The sequence below is a fragment of the Genypterus blacodes genome, unplaced genomic scaffold (genome assembly GCF_046128005.1).
Source record: "Genypterus blacodes isolate CSIRO-AG114 ecotype Tasmania unplaced genomic scaffold, CSIRO-AGI_Gbla_v1 ptg000053l_1, whole genome shotgun sequence".
Lineage (NCBI taxonomy): Eukaryota > Metazoa > Chordata > Actinopteri > Ophidiiformes > Ophidiidae > Genypterus > Genypterus blacodes.
Window position 1 is genome coordinate 2,873,613 of NW_027466865.1, and position 17,699 is coordinate 2,891,311.

At 40.8% G+C, this 17,699-nt stretch overlaps 1 protein-coding gene across 20 annotated transcripts in view; it reads right to left on the reverse strand.

Annotated features, from left to right (window-relative positions):
- The window catches only part of camk2b1 (calcium/calmodulin-dependent protein kinase (CaM kinase) II beta 1), a 51,485-nt gene extending 34,284 nt beyond the window's left edge, over positions 1-17,201 (reverse strand). For 5 of the 20 annotated variants that reach the window (XM_076150959.1, XM_076150956.1, XM_076150955.1 and 2 more), the window contains exons 1-6: positions 16,888-17,200; positions 11,883-11,977; positions 6,309-6,368; positions 5,790-5,844; positions 5,370-5,435; positions 602-674 (exon numbers count right to left, since the gene is read on the reverse strand). In XM_076150959.1, the coding sequence (XP_076007074.1) occupies positions 602-674; positions 5,370-5,435; positions 5,790-5,844; positions 6,309-6,368; positions 11,883-11,977; positions 16,888-16,949 (411 nt within the window). In that variant the 5' untranslated portion in view covers positions 16,950-17,200. Of the gene's footprint in view, positions 1-601; positions 675-5,369; positions 5,436-5,789; positions 5,845-6,308; positions 6,369-11,882; positions 11,978-16,887 lie in introns of all 20 variants that reach the window. The other 15 variants (XM_076150961.1, XM_076150964.1, XM_076150958.1 and 12 more) reach the window with 8 other exon arrangements.
- Positions 17,202-17,699: the final 498 nt, after the last annotated feature.

Here is a 17,699-nt window from a genome sequence, read left to right on the forward strand (position 1 = left end):
ATCTACTGCCTAAAATATGTGTGTGTGTGTGTGTGTGTGTGTGTCTGTGTGTGTGTGTGTCCGTTGAGTGATCACTAATGACTTATATGGGCCTGTGGGTGCACGTCTGTCTAAACATGAGATCGAGGCCAAAATCACTTCCGTGTCCAAAATGTGTGTGGTGCATGTGTTTGTTAGTGTGTATGTTTGCCAATCCGTCCTCCTTTAAGAAGGCACTGTTAGACAAAATGATCCATTGGAAAAAACACAAAAGATTTATAGTTAATGAATGTGTGTGCATGAATTGGTAGGGTGGTGCCAGGGGTACCATTGATCGAGGGGGCTGTCAGTGCAACAGGAGCATTTTTTCACACGTTTTGTAAAATTATTGGAACTGAAGGGGGGAACAAGAATAAAATGAAGAATTGAAAAAAAAAAAATCAAAACACCATACCAAGAGACGAGGTGGACTTTAGACCAGTGACAACACAGCAGACGACACCAACAGACGAACAGACGAGACGCAGGGAAGAAGGAAGAAAGCAAGTAAAGGAGGCAGGCAAAGGTTTTCTGGGGAGCAGGGGAAGGTGAGGGATGCAGATGCTCCTCTACATTTACTAACCTTCAGGTCCCTGTGCACTATGTCATGTTGGTGAATGTGATGGACACTTTCTAGAATCTGATGGATACAGTGACTGTGAAGACAAAACAGAGAAAGGAGGCACAGTGGGGGAGGGGGGTGAAAGGAAGGAGGACATGGAGGGATGGAATGGAGAGGGGGGGGGTGAAGGAATAGATGCAGGTGAAAAGATTGATGGGTAGGGTGTATCGCATTGTGGGAAAAATAAGTCAGACAGGAAAATTAAAAGCCAAGTGACAGTGATGTAAGAAGACAGAAGGAGGTGGAGGAGAGGGAGATCAATGCAGATAGGGATGTGGAACGGGGGAGGGGACAGGGAGTGTGGGCGGAGGAGACAAAAACGTTTTGTTTTGCTTTTTCAACATGACGGGAGACAAGAGCGGCAACAACAGCAACCTGCCAGACAAACATTCACAGCAAGACTGAGGAGAGGAGAGGAGAGGAGAGGAGAGGAGAGGAGAGGAGAGGAGAGGAGAGTTTTTAAGAGCGAAAGAGAGATGATAATTGATGGAATTTAACGATTATTAGATAAAGGATGAAATTTCAAAGTAAAGGACTGTATGGGCGAGCTGATGCCAGGGGAAAACATCAGTGTGTGTGTGTGTGTGTGTGCACTGCGGGAACTCCATGTACCAGACTCTATTGTATGTGCACCTTTAAATGTGTGTGTATGTAGGCTCGATGTGTCTACAGAGTGTAATGTGCCGAATATGTGACTAATAGCAGGCACACTGAGACAGGCTGCCTGCAGGATCCACACCCACACAGTGTCTACTGAGTGGGAGGACTGAGAGAGTGAGAGAGAGAGACATGCACACACACTCTTCTATATACACAAATCTGCAATGTGTGACACAGACAAAAACACAACAGATACACACTCCTTAAATCACACAGCTACTGTATATTTGTGCTATGATGTCACATACACTCTTATTTATAGGACTGGTCACATCAGAATTTTTGACTCTAGAATTCACATTAATTTAAAAGGACTCGTGCAACGAAGGGCTCACTTGGATTGTATAGTGTATGTGTAAGTATGTGTAAGTGCTGGTTTTAATTTAATCGTCACCCTTAACCCTTGTACTGACTGTAAGACACAAGGTTTCTTGTACCTGCAACTGCATTCTGAACTCCAAGAGCAGCGGTAGCAGACAGATTGAGGGAGTGATCAAAATAGCACAAATTAAGAGAGCCCAATGGAATGAATAAGACTAATAATTTTCCTAATATTTGTTAGTCATTGCTTAATGAGCTAACAAGGGAAAGTACAGCAGCTAAGGACATGCATCTGCTGAGTACTTACGCAGAACATAAGCTGATTTACAATCTTAGGTGAAGTGACTTACAAGCTCTAAAATCAATCATCTAATTTGAATCTCTTTACAACATTTGAAAAGGTAAGTGCATATAAATGGAATGAATGGAAGAAATAAAAGCACATGGGTATTCAGCAGCAGCAGAAACAGCCTAACATATAAAATAGGTGGGAAAAATGGCAGTAATGGAGCCCACGACATGATTAGTAACGGCGGTGTGTGTGTGTGTGTTTGTGTGTGTGTGATCTTTTTCATTTTACTTTCTTCCTTTTTTTTATTTATTTTTTTTAACATGCCATTCCAGTATTCACACATCAGTGTGCACTCCTTTTCTGTGAGTCAGATTAGTCAGCCACAGAGAACAACCCACTTTTCCGCTCCATTTCTTCCTATGACCAGCCCAGGGCTCTGTGACTCTCACACTTTATTGCGCTGCTGCGTAAGATTTAGTGATGGAGGACTCAAATCCTTCACGTTTAAGTAGAAATACAATAGAAAAATTCTCCATTTAAGGTAAATAGCTTGCATTTGACCCTTTATTCAAGATAAACTTAAGGATTAGCAGTAAAATGTATGTAAGTCTAAAGTGAATAATGACAAATTGTCCGTGCATGTGTTTTTGAAATATGTGATAAGTGATAAATATGTGTGTGAATTGAAGAGCAAGGTTTCCCTCTGATATACAGTGAAGGAAAATCTAACAAATTGAAACATTCAGCAAGTTCAAGTACCTGGTAGTGGTATGCAGAGGTGAATGTGTGTGTGTCATTCACAGCCATATTCTAAGTAGGTTTTAAATAGATGGCTTTTAGATTTTTGTCATTCAATAGCTCCATCTGATTATGGACTCCTTGTGGGGCAAAGAAGACAAATGGTGCAGCTGGCCGTCCTCTCACTGGCCAGAAAACGCAACAATGGCTCAATGTTCTCTACAGAGAAATTAACAGATATTAAACGGAGATCAACTCAGAGTCTGTGTGTTTGTCAAGGAAGGGCACTAATTCACTGTGTGTGCTTTCCATACTGAAATATGTACTACAGTAGTTATACAGAAACATACCATGTCCAATTCTGAGTGCACTGTAATAACACAAATATCTTCCTGTTCTCTGTTATGTTTTGGGTGCTGCAAACCAGCAGTAGAAAATGTTCTTGTATGAAACTAAGTACAAAAAAATCATTTTTAATACTTCACCATGGCAACTTAATCACTGCTCATGGCATTGCATCAATGTACTGCAGTAGAAAACGTCAGTGTAATTTAGGTAAAATGGTCTCCATCCACTCAAAGACAGAAGAGGAGAAGAGAAAGTGAATCTGATTCTGACAGAGTGAGACAGGGTGTGTGATGTGGCACAGAGAACGAGGGAGAGGGAGAGAGAGAGAGAGAGAGAGGGAGAGGGAGAGGGAGAGAGAGAGAGAGAGAGAGAGAGAGAGAGAGAGAGAGAGAGAGACTAATTATCAGAGCTAATTAAAGTCCCACTTCTAGCTGGTCTCCAAGGGAGCAGGGTGGGAAGGACTGGCCTAGAAGAAAAGGAAATATATGTGTGTTTGAGTGAGAGAGAGAGAGAGAGAGAGAGAGAGAGAGAGAGAGAGAGAGAGAGGTGTGTGTGTAAAATAGGGATAAAGAAAATGAGTCTGTGCCAGTAGTAAGTGAACTGCAGGGGTTACAAGGTGGATAGGGGCACAGAGCAATCTCCAAGAGAATCTCTTCAACGCTATAAATCAATAATACATTTTTACAAAAGATTGTTCTCCAGACATAAATATTGTTAGTTTACAGAGGAACAAAGTCTACAAAAGGCGAAAATCATTTTGGTCAAACTATAAATAGTTGTAATTTTGCAAGTCTTAATGCTTGGCACTCAAATTACAAGTCAGGACTGACAGCTCCAGGTCAGACCCTAGGCCTAAACGTTGGGTGTGAAGCCCTGAACAAATCCTAACATACAAAATTTAACATCTGCGTAATAATGTGTATGATCCATTTACTCAAAATAAAGAAAATTTTTGCATTTATTCATTTCTAGCTAAACTTAAGAATTAAAACAAATTAATTTAAGAATTACAGAATAAACTGTAACACTATACAAACTTTACATAAAATATAGTTATTTTGTGTCTTGCTCAACAACACTTGGACAGGCGTCATATAGAGACATATAGAGCAAAAAATGTGCAATTTTCTAATCAAATTGTTTAAGAATCGTGGTAGGCATGAAGCCCAAAGAACACATACAGCCATCAGACAAATAGAACCTGCACACAAACACGACAACACACACTCTCTCTGTCTCTCTCCTTTAGGAGCAGTGTAGATATTCAGAGGGGCACAGATATTTTAAGTGTGGGAATGAGTCTGCTTCTGATGTGCTGCAGCTGCATTTCTGATCAGTCACTTGTCAGAAGAGAAATTCAGTGACAGACAGACACATAGTCACTATAATCACATTTTAATTTTGGCCCCGACAAATCTAATGAAATGTCAATGAAAAAAGTCCTGCAGGTGTTTACACTTGTATAGAAGAGAAAGGCTTTTACTGCAAAACACTTTGAGGAAATGTTGAGATTGCATTAAGTGCAAACAGAACCAACAACAAAGTGAAGAAAAACAGAAGGCTTCTTGCTAAAAATTAAAAATATCATCAAATATACTGAAAATCTCTAATAATTGCCTGTGTTAAATAAAGGGTTAAATTCCATCTCCTGCTGAGGTAAATGCTGCTACTGAAGACTTCACAGTAAAATGTGTTGGAATAGACAACGATTAAAGACTAATGACTGTAACCATTATGGCCCAAATGGTGGTTTCCTCCCAGTGTGATTGTCGACGATTCATCATGAGGGATTAGAGTGAGATTTATAACAACAATAGCGGTAGTGGTGGAGTGAGATGATAAGAACGAAAAGTCTGTAAAATGAGGACCAAAAATGACAAAGACATATACACGCACGCACACAAGCATGCAAACAATAGGTGGACGGGGCCATGTGGTTGTTTTGGCTTGTTTTTAACTCTTCCATGAGGGTAAATTAATGAAAGGACAGAGAAAGAAAATAACGACGTAACAGCTATGTGACTCTGGGCCAGGAGGAACCAAAGGATAGAAGGGCAAGAAGAAGGGTAAAGGCAGGGAGAAAACTACAGACAAAGAGATGAAGGTAAGGTGAGAGAAGAGAAGAGAAGAGAAGAGAAGAGAAGAGAAGAGAAGAGAAGAGAAGAGAAGAGAAGAGAAGAGAAGAGAAGAGAAGAGAAGAGAACATGAGTAGGGCACAAGGAAGCAAGAGATAGACAGAAGAACAGAGAAAGAAGAGCACAGACAGGAAAGAAAGGGAAAGAGAGGCAGAAGAAGACAATAGAGGACACAGGCCATTTAAGGACATGGAGAAGCCCTCTGGACAACCAGGGGTGAAGGCTGCGCTCCTACCTGGCGTCGGCCTCGCTGTAATACTCTCTGGCTACGATGTCCTCAAATAGCTCACCTCCAGTCACCCTGCAAAGACACGCAAAGACACACACACACACACACACGCACACACGCACGCGCACACACACACACACACACACACACAAACTTAAATATATACTTTCAATATTTAATAAGGACTTGGTGGTGGCAAGGTCTCCCCCCTCATTACTTGTTTCTTACTCCCAGTCTTCCCCTTTAAACCCCCTTCCCATACAGTTGCCATGGAAACTACAGGGAAATGCAGAGTGATGGGGATGTGGAGGAGGTGATGGGAGGAGGGGGGGTAAATATAACAGAGTTATGTAATCGTACACTATATGTATGGAGGAGTGGGAGAGGGAAGAAGAAATGGGGCAACGGCAGAGAGAGAAGACTTACAAGTCAAACAAGAGGTAGTGGAAGCCCTCCTCAGATATACTGTCATGAAGACGAACTGTAAGAGAAAGACACTGATTGTGAGGAAGCAGGTTGATTTTTCATACATCAAGCATGTATCATAATTTTATTTTGTTTCATTCTTAAATGACACATTCCCAAGAATATATTTTGAATTGTAGCTTTTTTCTTTCATCTAAATGAGGGAATTGTTTCTGAATTGTACAGTTTAATGTTGTAAAAAGTCTTAATCATACAGTCAGACAGTGTAAATACTTTATTCTGAGGTGTTGCTCTCTGGCAATAACTGGATTTCTACCCTAAAATGTCAAATTCAAAGAACAACAAATAAGTAATAACCTAGTGTTGTTAATAAAGTAATGTGGTTTCAGTGTTATTTTGCAAGTTAATGGGGTTTGCTTGTTGTTTTGGCTGATTCAACATGTCAAACGAGTCATTTACGATACATTGACACTGATAACATTGTGTTAGGAGCAAAAAAAGAGAGAGACACATCCTCACCAATGTTCGGATGTTTCAGCAGGCGGCAAATTCGAGCCTCTCGCTCCAGCTTCTGGTGATCTGAATGGAGAGAGAGACAAGAGGGGAAGAATTCTGAATGACAGGTTGAGCTGATAAATTAGAAAACAATCAAGAATGAATTTGCTACTCAGGTTCACTTTGAAAATACCCCACGAGTGTGGTGAGACTATTTCACCAAATTTCCTCCAATTCCAGATGTGTATTATGAGTGACTTGTCAATGAAGAAATCAACTGCAGCTTCATCCTTTGGGCATCATTTTCCGAATGATAAAATTTAATGTCGAGATGAGTCATTTCCCCAAATCTGATCAGTAGTGGATGGATGAATTTGTCACAAAGAAAAAGTAAATTTGCTTTAAATCATTCCAATTTTTAATGGAAGACATGAATTGCAACAAGCACAAGTTTCAAATGTCAAAACAAAATTCCAAACAAATCTTAATTCATACTGAACTGAAAAATCTATTTTTTCAACCTTCAAATTTCTAAATTAAGTTTTAGGTTTGAACAATTTGGATGATGAAAGAGCTTTAGAAAGACATTGGCTTTAAAAAAAAACTAGCCACTAATAAAATCACAACACCAATTCAAAAAATACAGCCCCTTAAAATCCTCTTGGCTCACATTTTGTAATAAACACAGACTCACTTTATGGATCTTTGGATCCAAAATGTTCTCAATAGCTTGTTTCAATGTATCTTTTTGGTTCCTGTGGCCCAGAACAATCCTTAAGGTGCAGTTCTTTGTAATATCAAGACATCAGAATAAATAGAAAAGGCTGAAGAAGACACAACGACACTTCAATCAAGGACATCAATATTTATTAAGTAAGAATATCTAGAATACACGAATAGATTATGAGTAAACTATGCACATCATTATTTGAAATCATTTGAAACAACTCCAAATAAACTAGTCATTAGTTACAGCTGCAGAATGATATGTATTTGCATTTGCACATCTTTGTACAGTTATAGAATGGAATAATAATGCTAACCAAAGTTGATTCAATAACTGTCAAGCAAGCAAACATGGAAGCCAACATACAGTGGGGGGTGGAGCACCACATGCAGAGCTTAGTGGAGATCATATGCACAGAAACGTGAGCACACCCACACACTTTAACAAATCGTATGTGCTCCAAAAGATGCAGATATGTATTGATACACACATACATGCAGACACACAAAACACCAGCACACACACTCACTGAAGCATTGAGGAGTGACAGTGAACCGAGAGCCTTGTGATTATAGTCTTAGAAGATGAGAGGAACGAGGCGGTGAGAGGAATGGAGGAGGAAAGGAGGACAAAATATGCACGGGTGATTAAAATACAAAGACTTGTTTTCTATCAATGATGGTTGCCACTTTTCCTACAACCACCAGCTGCTGTTCTCTTTTTCCTGTTGCCAGGGACACTTTTTTCTGTTGTTGTCTCTTCTCGCGCACTTTTACAACTAATTTTGCACTGATGGGTTTGTCACCACATTTTGTTTTGCTCACTCTGAGTCCAGTTGTTGTCCAATTTTCAGTTTGGTATGGAAGGAGGCCATGGACATGAATTACATATTGGCATAGAGCACCACAATATCATCAGCATATTCAGAAATATTGGGGAGTGGGAGAAGAAGGAATTATAAAGTCTATTACGCTTACTATATTGGAAATTTGGAATCTGCATTTGAATCTGCTTGGGAATGCACAAGTGATTATGATTTTTGTTCGAAAACCAAAATCTTGATTGCACGAGGATGACTTGTACATCATTTAAAATGAGTCGTACTCATGACAATAGAGTTATGGGGATCTTTGATGGACAACTGTTAGAATTGTACTGCATTTTTTAAAAGCTCATCCTTATGTTATCTACCAAATTTGGTGAAGACTGGATGAATACAAACTCCTGTTGCTTATCATGCCCTCTATCCCTCTTGCATTAGGCTGCCTGGATCAATAGGAGATAAGCCAACACTGTGAGTGACAGATGGGAGGCCTATGTCAGCTTATACCTGAATTTGTCATAGCTGCTCCTGCCATGTGCTGTGAATAATGAAAGCACCAATAACATACAGCATGGATGTGTTGTCTGTGTGAGGGGTAGACAGGGGTGGGAGGCTGATGTTACATAGCACATCAGTGCTCCTACAACAATAGCTTTTCAGTTGAATAATGTGCAGTGCAAGAATAGACTGGTTGGATGGATAAATGGATGAGGAGAATAACAAAGCAATTCATTCAGTGTTAGCAAAAAACTGAAATGAAATATGAACATATACCAAATAAAGGACCAAAGGTCAGGAGAGCTTCTTTGTCATTGTACAAATTCCTAATATTCACAAATGGCAACTTAGGCAATCATGCTGATAAGCTGATGGGTCAGGATGTTCCCTTCCAGATGGGATGTCTAACTGCCCCCCCCCCCCCCCCCCCATGTGAACTACTACAGTAGCCACATAAATGTGCCAGCTGCTTCACAGCTCAGTCAGCCACTCAAATATTCATTCAGTCAAACAGTCAGCCAGTCAGAAAACTATCCTGTACTTCTGATGCTGTAAATAAGAGATGGGGGGAGGGGGAGTAGAAAGGATGAAGGATGAAGGCTGATGCTGCAGTGGGTGGAAAGGAGAGGAGAGGAGAGGATTTAGGTTAATCATCACAGATGAGGAGGCAACTCTCCAGAGAGGAGCAGATGTAAGACGGTCACATCCAGATATAACATCATAATCCTCCAATTGTTCAGAAGTTCCAAACCTGAGCGTGACTCCCAGAGAAATGCTGAGTTGTATTGCAGCTTTAAATTTTATGCTACAACACCAAAGAAGCGTGTCATTGTCTCAATTTGCCTCAAACATCAACCTTTCAGGAAGAACAAAACATTTTGGATAATATCTATTTCAATTCATTCTGCTTTGTTTCACTAGTTGAAAAACATTTCTTGACAACTTTGAAAAGCAGTGGCAAGTTTCCACCATATTAGGAAACTGGGAAAATTACACTCATTTACTAACAGATAAGACTGCTGCGGAATTTTGAATGGTATTTATCTATGAATAATTCAGCTTACAAGTTAAAGTGATTACATGTGTCCTAGATATTTGACATTGGCCTGGTGTGGTACTGTGCTGCCCAGTGACATCAAGCTGGCTGGCTGAAACCAGGTCAGGCTACTGCATTGCAGGTGAATGTCCAACACAGCACACACAGACACAAGCCACACACATATACACATGTACAGCTGTCCCTATCATGAAAGATACTACAGGACTCTGGTGACTCTTTTCATGGGTTCCCTGCCTATAAACAAGCTCTGTGATTGGGTGAAAACCTTGCTCAACAGACCTGCCCCACATTTCCTGTTGACATGTGTCGGATGGCACTGACCGTTTGATTGCTGGGGGGTCTTGGGTGTTGGTGTGGAGGGTTGGAGGGTGTTACACACAGAGGATTCTTGTCAGTCATCTGGTGTGTATGTTGGTGATGGAGCTGGGTGCTTCCTACACATCCCGGTACAGAAGCCAGAATATGATGATATGATAGTGTATTTTTGAAGCGTGGTGTGAGCAGCGTTGCACATGGCTGTGGCTATTTGATTCTTGAGGCATAGTCAGTGTGTAGTTCAAGGATTCTCCTGAGTGAAAACAAACTAACAGTCATGGCTGAACAGAAGAAGTCCACCAGGGCTTTGACTGAGACTAATTGGGCCAACTCTGATAAAACCCCCGATAACATTTTCATCTGTAGTAGGTGTCTAAGTGTCTATTTGTGTGCTTTTGTGTGTATATATGACACAACCAAGAGAAAACAGACAGACAGACAGAAAAACAGACAAATAGACAGACAGACAGCAGAGAGACAGAGTCAAGAGTCAGATGAGAGTCCCGTGCTCAAGGCATGCAGGCGTACAGGCGCATGGCCTTCAGCTGCCAAATGCCTGGGGTGCCTTCTCTCACACAACCCCTCCCTTCCCTCTGCTACCATCTCCATCTGCCAGGCCTAAGCTAACACTCACCATGATGGCTATACCTGCTGACTGAGAACTACTACAACAGCGTGCCCTATACCAAATCCTACCTCTAAACTTGAGTCATCATGGCTGCCATGGAACCTGGCTGTAGCTGTCCATGTCAGATAGGTCATGCAGATATAAATAGAACGAAGAAGCAGCAGCATGTGAAAACTCTGCGGGCTCTAAAGCTGCGCTGGTGTTCCATGGAACATGGTTCATCCATTAGTAAGGAGCACAAGACAAGCCTAGCGCAGCAGCTAGTCAGGTCAGATCAGTCCACCTATCAGATGTTGAAACAGAGAGGATCCTGCTGTGCCTCCAAGATATGAAGGAAGCAGAGTGAATGTATAGGTGTAGTAACAGTCATAAGGATGGATAATGTTTTTTGACTGTGTGTGTGTGTGTGTGTGTGTGTGTGTGTGTGTGTGTGTGTGTGTGGGGGTTTTGCATGAAGTCTTATCAAGCCAATTCCTAGTATTATGATTTTGCCACATGGTAATAAGAGCAGGATAATCTGGGATGGGTTTAATCTTATTAAAAGATGCTGACCTGACTGACATGCAGTAAACCCTTGCCGTTTTTGTTTCCTTGATCTTTTCCTGCACCAAGGAGATTATATTTTCAGTCTTGGCTTTTTCAGGAGGATATAAAAATATAATAATCAAGTATGTGTTGACAGAACCTTTGAAGAAAAGATCAACCAATTGGCCAAGAAATAAGGGATTTATTATTTGATCTGTATCAAACACTTTTGTAAAGCCTTTGTTATCATCTCAATACACCATTAGTATTTTTGGAACATTTTTGCTATTATCCAATGGTTGTCTAACATTATCCATACTAAAGTTGATATAAATATGAATGATTCATATCAATAATTCCACAATTATTATCATATAATGCATCTAAATCGTGTATCTCTGTTGTCTGTTATCTCATAACATGTTCCCACTTCTATTGGAGTGATAAGTATCAGTTATTCTCTGTATGAACATTAGATGATTGATATATTGTGCAATTTTAAACAAGAATATCTAACCCACAATTACTGAGCTCTGGTAAATTCAACAAGTGTGACCACGCTTAAGGTTAATATGTTTTGTGAGCAGCGTGAGTGTGTGTGTGCTTGCATGCATGTGTGCATTTGCTAGCATGCATGTGTGTGTGTGTGTGTGTCAGTGTTGCCACCTGGCAGGGACTCCGCTCCAGTTACGAGGCTGCAGGGGTAGAAGGTGATTTACACCAGGCAAGTGGTGCTAAAGAAGTCTCCGGTGTTTGGACTTGGCTTTGGCATAAACCAGTAATGGGTGCAAAGTGTGTACTCATTAATAGTGGCCAATAATGGTCATCAGTTTGCTGTCCGTAGGTTTTGTTACCAGAGTTTCATTGTACAGAATGTTAACTTTACTGTCTCTATATTGACTGACTGTCTACACTGATCAAAACGGTGAAGAAGAAGAAGAAGAAGGCCTCTTGTGGTCCCCAAATCCCACTTTACTGCAGTGGTAGTCTTATGATAAAGGCCGAAGTATGGTCGTTCTTACCTCTTGCAGATAACTTCTTGGTGTTGATTATTTTGGCGGCATACTCCTGTCCTGTGCACAGCTTGACACATCTGCGCACCACTGAAAAGGCTCCCCTGGAAAACAAAGGAGAAAGAAATTTGTCCTCGGTCCAAACAATATGTAGTAGAAAAGAGAAGCTTTAAAGTACATGATGTTAGGATGCAAACTAAATCTGGGTGAACTTTGAATGAGGTGTTTGATGGACATTATTGATCCACCATGCAGTCTACAACAGTATTAGAAGAGCTACTCAAAGCTGCTATCATTCTCTTTTAAACTGACAATTCTTACATTTTCTTGTTTAAAATAAATCAAAATTTACCACAGATTGTTGTTGTATATTTGTAGCTCTCTGTCTTATAAGCAAATGGGCTTCCACCTGAACAACATGTCAAATGTTTCATGACTTCTCTGATTGCATGATTTATCATCATTGAATAGTAAACACTCAAATGCACACCTGCACCCCTTGGTGAATGAGTGGCAGTGTGGTGAAGCTCCGAGCTTTGCTTAATTAGTACACTTAAGCTTTTGCTGGTAGTATTTTCTGCAGATTGAGCATTTTCTCCGATCCAACTCAGAATAGATCTTGTGTATTTGCTCACATGTTAAGTGTGACTTGCTACATTAAACGACTGGGCTGCCAGGATCTGCCTGCTTAATAGGCTCCCATGAGGTTCCCCACTCACGTCAGCATATTCTAAATAACATGCAGACGCGTGAGAGGAACAGCATCTGCGAAAACAAAACTAAAATGAGTGCTGAAAAGCTGAATGTGTTTAAAGGGCTTCTCCACCAAAACGTTCGACGATTACCTGATTATTTTCCTATAAATGAAGTTAAGTAAGTCCAGAAATATTTAAAGTATTGGCAAATTGTGGCCTTATTTCCATCAGTGATGAATATTCTAAGATGCATTCATTGATAAAACCCTGTGAGCGTCACACTGCCTCCTCTGCGGTCTTTCACAAAGTTATATGAGTGGGAGTTGTGACAGCCTGAGCAAAAAATGTATTTGTTTTAATTTAATGAATGAATGACGATGATCCCTGCAGCAAAGGAAGGACGGACTTAAACCTCATGCCTGCTGAGGTCCGATCGCAACACAGATAGCAGCAGTTATGTTGGGATCTCATATATGTTCAGTATCTGGTCAAAACATCTGCACAAATCCCCTTCCAAGGTATTTAATGAAATCCCAAAAGACTGATCCTTTTTTATAACCCCACCAAAATACGGCAACATTCTTAACACAAAACACATTGTGCCTAAATAGATCAATTACAGCTTTGAAACAATTCTGATGAATATGCAGATGCGGCAGTAAATCCATTGTTTACATTACAAACATTATTGCTAGATCCATATCATGGCCCATACTGTCACCGCCAGTGGGATGTTCCCTCCTTACACCGCCCGGCCATATTTTAAACGCCTCTGCCTCATGCCTGGACTGTGACTTAACACAGGGGCAGGAAATCAATGTGCTAACAAAGTGCTTTTCATTAGTGACCATGTCCACTGAAGGGAAATCACAACCAAAAGGAAGGACCTACTGACAAACTGTTGCGTGTACAGATTCCGTGAGCTGCACTAAACACACACATCGAGCTACTTTTACACATGCACAGACACACACACAGACACACACACACACACACACACACACACACGTCACTGACACCAAACCCCACAGCTGTGCCTGGAAAGTTCACACTGTGAGGTGAGGTAGTATCTATCGTTGAGGCTAAATATGCTTTGACACAGACACACACACACGGTTAAATAGGGTAACAGGCCATGAATCAATGCTTTTCAAAGTCTGGTGTGGCACCCAGAAATGGGCTGTGGAGAGATTAAAATGGATCCCCAAATTATTATACAGGAAATTGGTGCCTTCAGCAGTCAACGGTTTTGTAACTGGATAAGTCCAAAGTGCTGGTGTGCAGTTACAGATTTGCAAGATCTCTGTAATGTTGACAATTTAAGCACTGTAAATTTATACTCTAGAGCCAAGATGCCAGCTGACAGAAGTGTAGTGTGATACCAAAAATTGAGGGAGGAAAATGAACAGTGTGTGATAAGCTCTATCTGCTGCTACACATTTCCTTTCTGATGAAAGGACATTCGAGACACGTCCTTTCATATCGTTTCTCACTGTGGATCCGACAGAAAGTGGAGTATCTTGTTTTGTCTACACTGTGCTCTTATTGATGTTCTTAACTTCAAATTGAATTATGAAGGACACAAGCGATCATGAGGAGTAGAACGTTTATGTCCTGTCATGCTCACTTCATAAACAACAAGAAATAAACACTGTGGCTTTATCCATGTTTAGCTTCGTTGCAGAGGGACTGAAAACATGCGTCACATGTGCAGAAGCATAGAGCCATGAGCCGTCGTCCCCTGTGAGGGTTTCTTACAAGCAGAGGTGGAGCCAACTTGCACACAGTATACTGTATTTGGAAAAAGGAAGGCGATAAAACTGAGATAAAGAGCACTACAAAAGCAACTCATTGTTAAGAAATAACTCAGCAGAGTCGGATCACTCCAACCAGGCAGGAGGAGTGTAACAGTTGGCAATTCAAGCAAACATTTTATCACCTTGAAGACCAAAAATGTCTGTGACTATGGCAACTATTTGAGAATGCAGAACACTGTGTCACTGTGCATTTGTAGAGTTTATTCAAACGCAGTGTCACACACGCGCCATCAATATGAAAACACTGATGACCACCAGCAATAGGAAAGTGTTTGCAGTGAGCTCCTACTACTGTATAGCTGCAGTCAGAGCGCATTTTAATAACACACAGCTCTGACATCTCTGCAGCTCATTCCATAGAATACAGTATATCGTCTGGTTCACCATTGTGCATTTCAAAGCCAGTCCCAGATGTCACCTACAGTAAAAAATCACGCTAATGGAGCTGCAGGAATTCACAGGCTCATAAGTTATATCATGTATTATGCATCATCTATTCTGCTATTCATTGATTCACAATCAGGGTTATTTGTTAATTAACAGCATGGCACAGAACAGTGTGTTCTTGTCCATCAAAATTAAATGTCGTAATGTTATAAAAATAACACAAAAAGAGATTATTAAGTACAGAATAAATGGTCAATATTGGCTCATAGTCAGTACTGACTTTTATCTGTTGACTATATGTTAATTCATTTCAAGAAGAGGATTTCCAGTGAAGTTTTCTATTCAAAATGTTGCCGTCTAATACTTGCTGTTGCTGTGATCTTTAATAAGTAAGGAGAAATACGACAATTCACATTCTTTGGCTACTTAGCAAACCAATAATATTCCACACAGTATATCAATGAATTTTCAATGTATTACTTAAGGAAAATTGTCCTGTTACCTACGCAACCAACGGCAGCAGAGTTGAACCTTCTATCCACTGCAACGACATGTTCTGTAAATAGTGACAGACTAGTTAAGATTAAAGTTAAATTGCACATTTCCATTCAAATTAAATGAAATGTGACAGAGTGAATGACGTCACTCAGGATGTCGACGCTGTTGTCTTGTAGCTTTTACAGCAGAAAACCTGACACATCTTTGGTCGATAAACATGCACAGCAGGGGGGGATCCAGGGAAAAACTCACCTCTGCCGGAGCAGCAGACACACCTCACAGGGAGAAGATGCTTATGTAACACATCTCTGCCAATACATCATTATTAGGTTATTTTTGTCTTCAGATACTAAGACTGATATTACCTACAACAATCTGGGCCATAGATGAGCACAAGCTCACATCACAACCTTAAAGCCAAATTAAGTCAATCAAGTCCCTACATTTCTTTAGCTAGATATTGGTCTTAGTTTGCAGGTATAATGCTCCGAAACATCATAAGGACCGATTTGTTAATGGGTGCCCTCACTGCCACAGCACTGTCATATTGGAATAAGATTACTATGTTTCTGACTTTGACGACCTGTAATATTCCCAGCATTCCCAGATTACAGATAACTCCTCGGTTTTAATGGTGTTTATTTTTCTCTTATGGTCGTATAGTAAAAGACTTTACAGCTGTAATAGTCGTTTGTGTCACATAAAGTTGAGCTTATCACAACTTCTTTTTTAACGTGACACATAAACTAAGTCTTGCCTAAACGACGTTGTTATCTTGTGTTATCTGCAGCCAGAATGCTGCTAATGGTCCAAAGAAGAGATGCCACGTGTTCATATGATGCCTGCAGAGGCTTTCAAATGACCAAAATAGAGTTAAAATGCAATATGAACACCAGTGTAATGTATTCTATGTCCAAATCTTTTTTATAGCTCTGTAGATATTTGCTCAAACAAAATTTATGGCTTAAGCAGGCACGATCTGTCAAGGGTGCAACTGAACCAGATTCACTTTTCATCCAGGTTTCACGTATTTTCCCATAAAACTACAAAATATTAAAGAGTTGTATCGTTTTACTGCATTTGCATGAGCTGTGTTTCATATGTTTGGACACTAAAACACAACACAGAAACTAATTAAGGTTTGAATGTGCACATGAATGAACCAAATTCACTTTCTTAATAACCAAATTCACTTTTCTGAAGCTTTGAAAACAACAACATCAACATCTGACTCAGTAAGTTGCAGCGGCGGAGGATTTGAGTAGAACTTTGGTCGTTTGGAATCGTAACTGACGCCTTATTGGCAGACTTTACTGTGTAACGTAACGAAAAACAGATAAACAGACATTGAGAGAGAGAGAGAGAGAGAGAGAGAGAGAGAGAGAGAGAGAGTATTTTGAGAACTGTCAACCAGAAAAGGCGCGCGCACACTCACTCACGCACGCACGCGCGCGCACACACACACACACACACACACACACACACACACACACACACACACACACACACACACTCTGCTCTGCCTGGAAACCAGTCTTTCTTCACACCCTTTCTCCAGCCGAGAACATGCAGCCCAAAGCGGGCAGATCAAGTACAGCAGCAGCCTGGCTCACTCACTTGCCCAGCTCCTCGTACAGCTGATACTCGTCCGTGAATCGCGTGCAGGTTGTCGTAGCCATGTCTCACTCCTGCCTCTCACTTCTTCTGCTTCTGCTCAGAGAATGGGCTCGTTTGTATTGGGTTTTAAAAAAAGAACTGCGCGTGAAATGCGGTTCCGCCAAGCAGCTAAACGGCCGTGGTGACGGGCCGGTTGAATTTTTTATGTTTCAAATATGGAAGGACGAGTTGATGTAGAAAGCTGAAGCGACCAAGGTGGCTGCTGCTGCTGCTGCTGCTCTCTCTCTCCCTCGCTCTCTCGCTCTCTCTATACCTCGCGCTCTCTCTCTCTCTCTCTCTCTCTCTCTCTCTCTGTCTCTCTCTCTCTCTCTCTCTCTCTCTCTCTCTCTGCTGTCAACTAAACGCTCAGCCGACAACTGTGAAGTTAACTGATAGAAGTAAAATGACTTCCGGTTACAACTTTCTTAACAAACTTTACATCATTGCGCCACTAAGTAAAACTAGCCCACGCATTCAGTATATTTCCCGTACTTTAGTATAAGGATGAACTTTGACCTAACCTTAACCTCTCACCGATCCGAAATCAACAACCTACTACGTTTGATCCAAAGCCAATAAGAATGGTGTGCGTTATGCTGTGACAGACAGACCTATGTAACTGATTTACAATAACCCACTACCCCCTAAAACATGTGTAGTCAAACCGGATAGAACACCATAGGTTAAGATAAGGCAGTGCGATAATTTATATTATTATTTTGCAGAGCCCTGTGCTGGTTAAGTATTGCTAACTTGACACTTGATTTGGCTGC